The sequence below is a fragment of the Dipteris shenzhenensis genome, chromosome 5 (genome assembly GCF_047967505.1).
Source record: "Dipteris shenzhenensis isolate YYH24624 ecotype China chromosome 5, Dip_SZ_1.0, whole genome shotgun sequence".
Classification (NCBI taxonomy): Eukaryota; Viridiplantae; Streptophyta; class Polypodiopsida; order Gleicheniales; family Dipteridaceae; genus Dipteris; species Dipteris shenzhenensis.
In genome coordinates this window covers 33,040,876-33,053,844 of record NC_141600.1, presented here as the reverse complement: position 1 = coordinate 33,053,844, position 12,969 = coordinate 33,040,876, and the positions used below count along the sequence as shown (strand labels likewise).

At 38.8% G+C, this 12,969-nt stretch overlaps 1 protein-coding gene across 1 annotated transcript; it reads left to right on the top strand.

Annotated features, from left to right (window-relative positions):
- Positions 1-6,130: 6,130 nt before the first annotated feature.
- LOC147901916 (uncharacterized) lies at positions 6,131-7,351 on the top strand. The gene is made up of 6 exons (XM_087374391.1): positions 6,131-6,193; positions 6,300-6,362; positions 6,455-6,511; positions 6,610-6,696; positions 7,170-7,232; positions 7,328-7,351. Exons 1-6 carry the CDS (start codon positions 6,131-6,133, stop codon positions 7,349-7,351), a joined length of 357 nt encoding a protein of 118 aa, XP_087230517.1.
- The last annotated feature ends 5,618 nt before the right edge of the window (positions 7,352-12,969 follow it).

Sequence of the window (12,969 nt, the reverse complement as noted above, 5' to 3'; positions counted from 1 at the left end):
TTTTGAGAAGAAGGGCGATTCAACTATTTAATAGTCATGAGATCACACAAAAGTAAATTTTTCTTTTTTCTTCATCACTCTACTATGATGTAAAGAGAATCATGTTGAGTTGGCAATTCTAAAGAATTGCAAGTGTTTCCTCAACCGAAGCGAACTAGCAAGCGGATTTGACGAATTGAGATAGCTCGAGATTTTTGGGGAGATGTGATGTACCTAAAGGAAGAGGCAAATTCTGGTGATTTGTAGTGTGGATCTAATGAAGAAGACAAGGACTCGGTGCAAAGAGAATATGGGCCTAGCTTACTTTTGCCATAGCTTAGGAAAGGGACGAGAATAACTGCACTGCGCAAAGAAAGGGTTGAGAAGACGAGGAACGTGGAGTATTAATGAAGTGACGGAAAACACCGCAGATAGTTAAATAATAGCAAACGAAATCCAACCTTGAGTGAGACAAGAGGAAAGTACGTAGAGCACGTAGTTGCACCTCGCAAAGACTTTGTGAACAAAAAGATTAGCAACGAAGTCTATTAATAAGTGAGGGAGCAACTCTAAATCTACAGCTTTCACTATATTAATATGTGTGTGAAAAGCTATAAAGCTTTCAAATATAGAGTTTCTTATTTGAAAAGTAAGATGTACATCAATGATGCAAATCGAGATAGATGAATGAAGGAGATGTACATCAACAATGCAGATCAATGATGTAGATCGAGACACATGAATGAAGAGGGCTCAAGAAACCCAACATCTCTAAAGGCTGCCTACCATGGAGATCGAGACACATGGATGAAGGAGCTGCCTACAATACAAATCGGCCAAACGATCAGAGGGAGCAATGGTGCTCATCAGTTGCTCTTTCGCAATCACAGTGTACGTAGCACTTTCTCTGCTGAAAATGCCATTCACGAAAGATAGGCTGAGGGATGCAAGGGAAGGAATACGTTTAATTCAATGGCGACGGAAGGGCGCGATGGCCATAGGTTTATCAACGGAATTTTTAGGGGCTCCTCTAGCACAAGGGACTTGTAACTGTTCCCCATATAGGGAAGACCTCACAAACTAGGTAAAATTAAGAAATTTCCTAGATAGAAGTAAGCATTCTAGTGTGTCTATCTAGGCAATCTCATTCTCCACATAAAATGCAACCTCTATCTAGGAAAAGAGGTGGCCATCTAGGAAATTAGATGAGTGTGGTACCTAGGAAATCTCATTCTCTAGATAACAACTTATACCCCTATCTAGGAAAAGAGGTGGTGATCACCTAGGAAATTAGAAGAGTGGCATGTTTAATTACATTCCTTACATAGGGAAAGTTCTTTCATCAAGAAATTAAAGGGGTATTAGCAAGCTCCATCACATTTACTATATAGGAAATTCTTCTTGTCAATCTATAAAAACAAATGGCCACTTAATAAATAACCAAATACACATTTCTTATACATAAAAGCTTTTTTTTAATGTCAATATTAAATTTGACATATAAAAGATAACACAAATGGCTTTCTTATTGAAAAATATCAATATTGACGGATTTTCAAAATTTAGGTTGATTGCTTTAGTGCACATTAAATTGAGCCAAAATACATGGACGTTATAAAATGGCTTACTTGAGGCCAACCTAAGATATAAGGATATTACTATCACCATGCAAACATAAGTATTTATGCCAAAATTTACAAGCTTCTCTTTGCGGATGAGATAGAGTCATGTGCAAGTATTGAAGCCACATTTAGATGTAACAATATTTTAGGAGGCTTGAACCGCCCAATTTTGGCACGTAGGCCCTACATTCTAGATTGAAGTAAATATAAGAATGTTAATTGCAACATGAACGATGTAATTGGGACCAGAATTTGTAAGTCTCTCTTTTTGGCTAAGATGGAAGGATGTTCAATATTTTTTCCAAATGGCCCAATTTCGGCATGTAGTTCTTACATGAGATGGAGCCATAATTCATGAATAATGTTACCATGGCCATGCACATGTATGTGATATGATGCATTCCTAAGAGCCTACTCACACTTGCTGCTGGCTAGTTCGATGAACTAGGTTTTGGATGACAAGCTGGATTGGTAGATAGTTCATTGTTGTGCTTGGAGTACGTGCGGCCATGCATACTTTACACTATAGTAATTTCATTAGGAATAGGTGGTGGAAAGACAGCTCAGACCAATGGAAGGGCATATGTGGCAAGGACATGCAACACTAGACCCATGCTATGGCATGGACTAGAGTATGGCCTCTACTCCACTGGACCTCTACTCCATATGGCGCAATCTTTCATCCATGACCACATGAATTTGCCGCTACTAGACCTCATCATACAACACGAGCCTTTGCAAACTATCTTTAATTCCTACGTCAAGCCACGAAGCTTGGAAATTCTCGAACCAGTACATTTAGTTCACACGTGGAGACGAGGCCAGATTTAATGAGATTTTCCATTTGCCCATTTCTTTGTTCCAAGATTTGTGCACTCTTTTGTATGACAACCTGCAACAAGGTGACATCGCTTCCCCTGTTAAATGCATAAGTGATATCTGCAGAGAAGCAAGTGGATGTGGGATTGCTACATCTTGCTAGTTGTTACCAAATGGTGGAGTTAAGTGATCACTTCGAGCTGGACAAGTCCACCATTACCAAGTGCACCCATAAGTTTGTCATACTCCACTTCTTTCACATCGCTCCACCTCATTGCAAGCCAATGACTTCAGATGCTTGGGCTCAAGATATGCAAGGGTTCCAACAACAACTAGGTTTTCCATACACACATTGAGTGTCCTGGTGGGGAGAGAGGTCCATATTGGTATGATCACAACGAGCAGTTCTCCATGTGCTTGTAGTCCATTGTGGTTAGTGAGATGAGGTCTTTGGATGTTCTTGCATGGTGGCTTGGCTCTAGCATTGGTGTCCATATTTTTAAGAACTCCTTCTTTTGCTTGGCTATTGTGTGAGACATGTTGCTAGATAGTTTTGATTTTGTTGATGGTGCTTTTCGCATTCAGGAGTACATCCTTGGAGATGGTGTATATGCACTTAGACCATGGTTCATCACTCCATATGATACCCCTAGCATAGACCTACAATGCAAGTTCAAGTTCTATCTATCCTCTACCTGCATTGTTGTGGACTGTGCATTTGGTCGATTGAAAGGCCAATGGCATTATCTCAATAAGAACTTCCTAAATCTGAAGCCCAACTTGGTCGCAAGGAGTATAGTGGCATGTTGCATAAATTACACAATATGTTAACAAATGAAACAAATTAAATAGAACTCATCGACCGAACTATTTGAATGGTCCCAATTTGGGGCAGTCAGTGATCTTATCAAGTCACCCCACATGACCTTGTCGAAGGATCCCCCCTTTTGATGGGTGTATGCATGCTAGGAAAGAATACATGCAACTTGACAAATGATTCCGCTATGGTGGATGCATGAACTTATCAAAAGAGCTTATCAAATGATTCCATCATGGCGAATGCATGCAATGAAGGGATGCTTGGTGAACTTATCAAATAATCCCACTATGGTGGATGCATGCATGGAAGGGATACAGCACCTTATCAAATGATCCCACATTGTTGTGGGTCTATGCAAGTGAAATCATTTGTGTCTAGATAGGTAACATGGCAATACCTCAATAAGAACTTTCTAAACTCGAAGCCCAAGTTGGTCACAAGGAGTATAGTGACATGCTGCATTTTGCACAAAATGCTTATCGTAGCTGGGGATGTGCCAGGAGATGAAGATTTCTCTAACAGACCACATGATGAAGATATATGCCATCAAGTAGTTGAACCCATTGTTCGTGTTCATAGGGCTATAGCAGCTCGAGCAAGTGCACAACGAGATGCAAAATAAATGATCCCCTATTTTGATGGGTGTATGCATGCAAGGAAGGAATACATGCAACTCAACAAATGATTCTACTACATGGTGGGTGCATGAACTTATCAAAAGATCTTATCAAATGATCCTTATACTATGGTGAATGCATGCAAGGAAGGGATCCATGACCTTATCAAATGATCCCACACATGCATGGGAGGGATACATGGACTTATCAAATGATTCCAGATTTTGGTGTGTCTATGCAAGGGAAATCTGGAAAGTCCTACATGAACTTATCAAATGATCCCACTATGGTGGATGCATGCAATAGGAAGTTGCGATACATGAACTTATCGAATGATCCCACATTTTGGTGGGTCTATGCAAGGGAAATATGGGCGTATGGATCTGTGACATGAAGGTAAGTCCTGCATGAACTATGGCAACGAATTAAAATCAATATTCATTGAGTTTCCCTACTGGGCATGAGATGTGGTGGTAACTGGCACATTGTCGTTGTTCATTGTCATTTGCATTGCTTATTTTGGTTAAACTATAAATCCTATTTTGAATCAATCACATCCACAAGCTTTTGAGAATATTGGACATTTTGAGCTTATAAATGCATTCGATTTGTGATTTCAGGTGGTTTGCAAAAACATTTCTCCATCTTGACGTTGTTGCACCTTTTGAATACATATTCATCTGGGATGAAGATTTGGATGTGGAACATTTGAATGTCGAGGAGTAATTTAAAGCTATGGATTTAAAGATTTGCCTACGATGATGGCAACTGAAATGCCTAACTAAAAGCTAAATTTAGATGCAAGATAATATGCTTAGAGCAATACTCCCAACCCCATCCTCCCCCCTGCCTTCTTCTTTTTGCCCCCTCAAGCCGCTCCCTTGCTGTTGACGTAGTCACTCTCACTACTTGCTCTCCCCTCGCAACCTCTCTACTTCCCTCCCCTTCGCTCCATAATAGTCTTAGCTACCCCTACTGTAGACACTCTCACTTCCTGTCAACTCTTAGCTTTTAGCATGTTCTCATCCCTATGTAGCAGTTACAACCACCGGATCCAAATCACGAGCCAAATCATATGCCCCACCCATGAACCTAGCCCTCATCAGGTGACTTGTTCTCCTAGGTTCCAGGCTTGATCTGCCACCTTGGCAAAACTATTCCATGGGAATTTTGAAGGTTGAATTTCTAGCATTTATGTTTTTGCGTTTGGATGTAAGAGGGGGGGCTGAATTTATGGCATGTATGTTTTTGCATTTGGATATGAGAGAGGGGGATGAATTTATGGCATGTATGTTTTTTATATAGGGAAAATGCCTATGGGAGATGCATCAAAGGATGTGTCCTTCAAAGAGAACAAGGAGCGTCTCTCTTTGCAAGATAAATCTCAAGTTTCTGTTCCTCCGATCTCAGGGGCAAGTTTTACACCTACATATGATGAGGTGTTTAAACCACCCAAAATGAATAGTAGGGATAAGAACAAGCTATATGGGAAAGAGCTCCTAGAAAAGTGCTTTAGAGACCAGCATTCTCTATTGTTAGAAAACTACCGTCGTGTACGAAGGTGGTTCGAGGGAATAACATAGATCTATGACATAAAAAGGAAGAACAACATCATATTAAAGGCATCATCCATGAGCATCATCATGCGATAGTGCCTCTAAAGTTTAGTGGAGTTGAATATAGCTGGAGAGAGGAAGATATATACAGGTGGTGGATCTCCTCAAAGCAGTCTAGCAGGAAATACTCGAAGAAGAGGACCCTTGTAAATAATGTGAGTTGGCCTTTCGATTATGTGATAGTTTATAAAGCTGTATATTTCTAATATAGATATGATCTAGTCAATGTATTCTATTGTGTTTCAAAGGACGAAATGAGCAAAGTTCAGAGAAATCTGGAGCTTGAAGCAACTAGTCCTTGTATTGATAAGTCTCCACATAATTTAATTTCAAAGAAGGTATGTTCAATACATTTAAAATGGTTCTCTCGCATGAAGTAAAAATTTGTATTTATTTGCATAATTTGTGTCACTTCTTACTTGGATTATTTAACTCTTTAGCAGTCTATTGGAGATTCTATTTCTATTAGAGGGGAATTTCATGAACAAGGATATTCAACATCTCAGGTTGTTGATGCATTTGAAAGATATGTTTTTTCAAGAAAAATTAAGAATATCATATACCAATTGAACTAAGTTCTCATTCCTTTGGATTTCAAAATGATATATAAGAGTTTAATAAAATTTTGTATGTCTATTTGAAACTTTTTATAGAAATATGGAGCCTCAAGTAACTACTCCTTGTATTGACGAGTCTCCACGTAATCCAATTTCAAAGAAGGTATGTTTATATTAATACCTTGAATGGTCTCTACTTTTAGTAAAGAATTATACTTATTCGTGTAATTTATGTAACATCTTACTTGGATTATTTAATTCATTGGCAGTCTATTGGAAATTCAGTTTCTATTGGAGGAGAATTTTATGGACAAGGATGTCCAACATCTGAGGTTGTTGAAGCATTTCCAATAAAAGATATGTTTTTTACTTTATAAAGAATATAAAATGTTTTGTTTAATAAAATCATATGGTCTTTGTGTAGATAGATAAGTTCATGGCAAAGAGATTCAAAGGGTTTGAGTATTATCACTCTGATCAGGTGTGTAAGTTTCAATCATGAGTTGTCTTCTATTTTGAAAAAGTATTATTAACCATTCAGTTATTCACAATTCATCTATCTTGAATATTTTATATCAGGATTCTTATGGTGAAGCGACTGCTGATATGAATGAGATGACATTTTCTAAGATGCTTAATGGTGACATCACTACAAATGAAGATAAGGTATGAATTGCCTTTATCTTTTACATATGCTTATGATTGATGCTATTTTCTTTGATTCAATTGTGTATTTATAATGTCACATCTATCAGCATCTTCTTTTTAGACAAGTTTTAATTTAATTTTGTCATAGATCCAATATCAAATGTGATTGATTCTACGAATGAAATGTCTAGAAAAAGTGAATGAAAGAGAAAGGTAAAAGTTTTCGTTTATGCAATACTCTTTAAAAGTAAAGCAAGTACTTTGTATGCTTGTATTCTTTACATAATTCTTTCCGATGGCATTAACACTACTTGTTGTTTATCATTCATAGGTGAGTGAAAAAATGAGAGATCACTTAGAACAGAAGACCGTGCAAAGAAGTGATAAATCCCAAGGAAGGAGATGCAAGGTATTCTTATATTTAGAATTTATTTTCTATGATTTGAAGTCTTTATACCTTGATTTTAATCTCAATTTTTTATTTGAATTAGAACTTAAAAGATATTCAAGGTGCAAACATGGAGGTGACTACGATTTCAAGCGAGTATAAAAGAGTATGTAACAGCCTTTTACATTAGGCTTGATTATTTAAATCATTTGCTTCGAATTTGCTAATATATTGTCACTTGTTTTGTTATTATGCCCTCAGGTGGATTGCATTTCTTCTGAGTAGCTTCAAACAGTACTCTACAAACATCAAGAAACCAGCCAGTAACATTATGATAAGGGACATTGTGCATTGGCTTATTGAAAGTCAAAAAGTTAGATTCATGGAAAAATCTGATGTGCTTAGTTTAGAAGATATAGAGATTTTGATATGACATTTAGCTTGATTCAAATAAGTCTTCAAAGATGTTATGTAGAGCTCTTTTAGCTCTCTTTGGTTGTCTTATATTTCTTATAGTAGAAGTTTTTTGCTTTTTTTTTTCTATATTATAATAATGAATGGACTTTTTACCTTCTTATTATTTGTAGAAATATTAAAGAGAACTCCATAATCTTTTTGATGGTTTTGTTGAATCTTAGCGTAGATAATGTGAGTTAAGGTAATTATAGTAACAATTGCTTATTGCTCTAGGTACTTTAAAAGTTCAAATTGCTATATATAAAAAATGTGAAACATGAGTGCTTCATTTCTTAAATGATAGAACGTAGACAAAATCACTTATTTCTCGTTCTCTCTATATAGGGAAATAGAAGATTCTCAATATTGTTTACTAGTTTATAACCATGAAGTTTGCAAACTATGAAAAATGGGGCATTTTCTAATTTAGACTATAACTAAGAAGTGTGCAAACTAGGGAAAATGGAACATTTCCTAGTTAGACTATGTAGGGAATCAATCAAAAAATTCCCTATGCAAGTCAATGCAGGAATCATTAGAGAATTTCACAATATAGGAAACATTAGTAATTCCCTAGATAAGGTAACTAGGAAGTGTTCCATTTGGAACACTTCTCTAGTTTGCACACTTACTAGTTATGTTCATTTCGGAGTAGTAAATGATATAGAGAATCCTCTTCTTTTCCTATAGAGAGAACGTCTCAAAGTTCCTTGTGATATTAGTTTAGCTTTAGTGTAGGTCTAGGAGGGGCAAAAGAGCCAGGAACGCGAGAATGAACGCCAGTGTTGAGCCTGCTTTTACTGCGGGGATGGGCTCCTTGCAGCCGCAAAGCTGCACCAGATCTCTTCCAGCAACCCTTGTGGCGTCGCTCTACACCTTCGCCCTCTTCGGAGCCTACACTTGGGGATGGGCAGCGGAAAAAGACTTCTCAGATCGGCTGCTTGCGAGCGTGGTAGGAATGTGTATGCCGTTGCTGCAGGTTGTTGCGAGTATCGAGAAGGTCATCATGGCAGAGAAATTGCGACGGCACTTAAAAAATTGGCCATCAGTGTCGTGGGATCGCCATAGTCTTCGAATATTAGCAGGCTGCCCCACTTACATCGAAATGCCGGAAGCATCCAGCTCTGAGGAGGAGCTGGTCCAAAGTCACACTGATATGTGGGAAGATCGCCTCAATGAAGAAAGAATGAAGAGATTGAATCCTCTTGGTGCAGTACTGTTGCCTCCATCGAGCACACACCAAAGTAGCGAAAGAGCCTTCCAACAAACTCCCGCCATGAATGCCGTGTCTCAAGATGAGAGGTTCCTGGAAGTTAGCTTGAAAGGTAAACACGCACTGTTCGTTTTAGGATTTGTTCCGCAATACGAGCAATTGAGTTTCCTACAACAGAAGACCGGATTTGAGATGATCGTCATCGGCCTGCAAGCTGTTGGCAACGTGCTGGGCACCGGGGAACGCCTGACGCAACATCGGGGCATCAGTCCCGTGGAAGCGATCACCACATTTCTGAGCGTTCTTGTGATCATCCTTGCGACCCTCCAAAGGTTCGGATGCACGCATTATCAACGGCCGCTGCTAATCCGCCCAGATTTTGCCCAGTTCAAAGATTGGCTGTCCACCCAGGGACCCGACATTCCTTGGCCTTCAGATCGTACCGAGTTATCGTTGTTTTTGGCAGGCTTCATAGTCCTGTTCTTGCCCGCGTTGAACTACGCTATACACTGCATGCTGAGTGGAAAGCACCGGTGCGTCCTATGTGCAGTTGCAGCTCTACTTTTCCAAGTTGCTCCACTATCGGCACTAGTTGTAGTTCTCTCTCTGAACGAAACCGTTTCTGTGATAATCTGGAGCATTGGTGCTTTATGCTACGTGAGCAGCATCGTGGTTGCCGTGATAGCAACAATCATGCGATGGCACATGTTTGATGAAGCATCCCCAGCCTTGTTCCATTGGGTCATACCCCATGTGTGATCCCCTTCCACCCCCTCTTAACTTCGTTACCTTATCCCACGTTCCTCATGGTGAAAGTTGTTCTCCTTCCACTTTTTTATCCCTTCCATAAGATTTTGATCAACGCCTTCAACGTTTCCTGCAATTTACTCATCTTGTGGTGGCCTCCCATGAAGCCCTGAGATGCTTCAACGGCCATTTTCTGAAAATGAGTTGCATTTTGTTGTCAATTCTATGGCCAAGAACAAAACTCCGGGTCCAGATGGCATACATGTGGATGTTTTATAGTTCTATTTGGATATCTGTGGTGCATACTCCATTGTGAACGGTTTCAAGAGAGGGTTTTTGTCTTCAGATATGAATCGTTGGGTGATTAAGCTGATTCCCAAATCAATTAACCGGCTACACCCTGGCGATTGGAGGCCGGTTATATGCTTAATGCTTCGTATAAAGTTATGGCCAAATCAATTAACCGGCTACACCCTGGCGATTGGAGGCCGCTTATATGCTCAATGCTTCGTATAAAGTCATGGCCAAAGCTCTTCAAGCATTGAGGGTTAAGTTTTTGTTGGCTAGGCTTTTGCATTCACGTCAGTATGGCTTCTTACATGGCCGTAATATCCATGACGCTATTCTCAACATGCTCTTTGATATTGATTATGTTGTCACAGGAGATGCTAGATTAATGATGCTCAATCTCGATTTAGAGAAGGCTTATGACCGGGTTCGATGGGATTTTGTGTTACGAGCAATGCATTCACCAGTGGTTTTGGTCCAGGGTTTCGTTTCATGGTCAATACACTTTTCACCAATGCTTCTGCAGTTGTCTCCATCAATGGATATCTTTACGATAGCTTTCCACTTCGACGTTCTGTCCGTCAAGGTTGTCCACTGGCTCCATTGCTTTTTGCCATAGTGACTGAACCTTTATTGCGTCAGATTGATGTGCATATCAGTAGGGGATCGTTGGCTGGTTTACCCTTGCCCGATGGATCAGTTTTTGCTTCGTAATTTTTTGCAACTCTAACATTCTGTTGGCTTCTCAGGTTAATGTAGATCAGTTGTTGTAGCTCTATGACGAGTTTGCTTATGTTTCTGGTTCTAAGATAAACTCTCGCAAAACAACAGTTGCATTTCTAGATGGGCTCCCTCCTCCTCATTGGGTTCAGTAATATGGATATTCCATTGTCAAGCCAGGAGAAGCTCTTAGGTATTTAGGTTGTCCTATTGGTGTGGGGATTACCTTGAAGCAGAGACTTGATTGGTGTAAAATGAAGGTCTTCCAATGATTTCATAAATGGCAAGATAAACGTCTCTCTCTTTTGGGCCATCTTACTGTGCTCAAGCACGTTCTCGCCCCATGCATGGTGTTTCTTTCTATGGTTCTTTCCTTTCCGCAGAAGGGTTTTTCTCAATTGGAGCGATGGGCTGTAGAGTTTCTTTGGCAGGACCAATGGCATGCATTTCCATGGCAGTGTATGCAGACGCCTAAGGAGGCTGGCGGGTTAGGACTTGAAGCTTTCAAAGCTAAGTGTCACAATTTGTGTGTCAAATGGGTGTTCAAGATGCATTCTAGACAGCCATGGGCAATCATTTCTCGCTTCTGGCTTGAAGAAGTTCGGGTGCTAGGCTTCTTGCGGGGCCAGTTCACAAGGGACTTTGGACCAATCTCTATATAGGAAATTTCTAGGTAACTAGGAAATTTAAGCATATTTCCTAGTCAGGAAGAGCGATTTTCCCCCCTTTATCTAGGAAATTCTTTTTCCTATATAGACTAGGTAGTGCTATCTAGGAAATTTGACTTTAGTGTGGAGAATCAAGTGGATTCTATGTTATCTATATAGAAAATGAGGTCTTCTGTATATAGGAAACTATATTTTCTATATAGACCATGCAATGCTATGTAGGAAATGTGACTTTCTTGAATGAAGTGGATTTTATGTTTCCTATATAAGAAGTGGCGTATTTTCTAAGAAATGTGACTTTTTATATGGAGAATCAAGTGGATTCGAAGTTCCTATATAGTTAATTAGAAAAAATGTATCTTTTCTATGTGGTGATTTCAATTCCCTACATAGAAATGAGTTGTTTATGCAACCAAGAACATTGTATTATCCATGTGAATTTTTATATTAAAAATGAGCATATATATAAGAATCTTGTATAATTTAATTTGAACAGGATATAATGTAGGCAAATTAAAATTTTTACAAATTTTAAAACTCTCATATTTCTTATATATATCCAAAAATTTCTAAGTGCAACATATAATAATATATCTATTTGTAAGTGCAACATACAAATAATGTCAATATGAATTGTCAGATGTGTAAAAATTAAAAATATGAAATGTAATTTCAAATTAATGATTCAAATAAAAGCGTCAATTAAAAATAAGCACAAAATGTGCAGCTGATATTCAAATGAAAGTCTCAATTGTCTAAGGTTGTCAAAGCAAAGTTTTGCCAATAAAGGGCAAATAATTACTTGAGCCATGAAATGAAAAATGTGTGATGTAAAATGAAATGTTTTTGTGTAAAAATATCTCATGTTAATCCAAATGATAAAATTAATTTTAAATGAGATGCTAAGATCCTCTAGTGCACAAAATTTCAATTAGGTATGCAAAGTTTTATGTTGTGATGTCAACGGGGTGTCAATGCATCTTCAGTCCATTGATTTTTTGATACCCTGAAATTCCATGTACATTTGTAAATACATATGACAAACTAGACCTCTAGGTTGCTTGCTATATTGTCCATCCAAGAGGCATTCATCTAATTGAAAGAAAGTTTGCTAATCTCCCATTGTTTTTCCTTAAATTTTTGTATTTTGTTCATAGTACACATTATAGTCACTCCATGAACTTTTTGATACCCTTCATCCATCTACATTTGAAAATAAATCCAAATGAAACTCTATGTTGTTTGCAATATTGTCAATCCAAAAGGAAGCCATCTAGCAATAACATAATTTGCTTAGGTCCATGCGAGCATGGTGACAAGATTGTGGCCTAAGTAGTGCATGCTCGCCACCCATTCCTATGTGATGCTAGGGAGAAAAGGCTCCCTAAAAAAATGGAGAAGTGACTTAGTAGGTGTCAAGTGTGTGAAAACAATGAGTGTGGTGCATGGTGAGGATGGAAGTACCTCAAAAGAGGTGGAGAGTAGTGATGAGAGTAGTGCCTCAAAAAAGGTGGTCACTACAGGTGAGGCTTTGGGTGAGCAACTTGAAAAGGATGGAGAATTTATGTCTTACATGGAAGCACTGGCAAAAAATCCTAACCGAGCTTCACTCCACTAGAGTTGGAAGAAGCCAAACAGATCGTGCAAGGGAAGTTGCAACCAAAGGGTGGTACGAAGTGGGTTAGAAGCATTTTGCAAACTTTGAGCTCCAGGTTGAAGACATCAAGCCGAGCTCAAGCGGTTGGCAAGAGAAAGTGCCTACTTCTTCTTTACCAGCAGGGTACCAACTTTGGAGGAGCTCCAATAGGTCT

Excerpts from the sequence above, each read along its gene's own strand:
- LOC147901916 (XM_087374391.1), top strand. The coding sequence starts at position 6,131 with ATGGAGCCTCAAGTAACTACTCCTTGTATTGACGAGTCTCCACGTAAT. Across the intron at positions 6,512-6,609 it reads AGTATTATCACTCTGATCAG|GATTCTTATGGTGAAGCGAC; the intron begins GTGTGTAAGTTT and ends ATTTTATATCAG. Across the intron at positions 6,697-7,169 it reads TCACTACAAATGAAGATAAG|AACTTAAAAGATATTCAAGG; the intron begins GTATGAATTGCC and ends TATTTGAATTAG.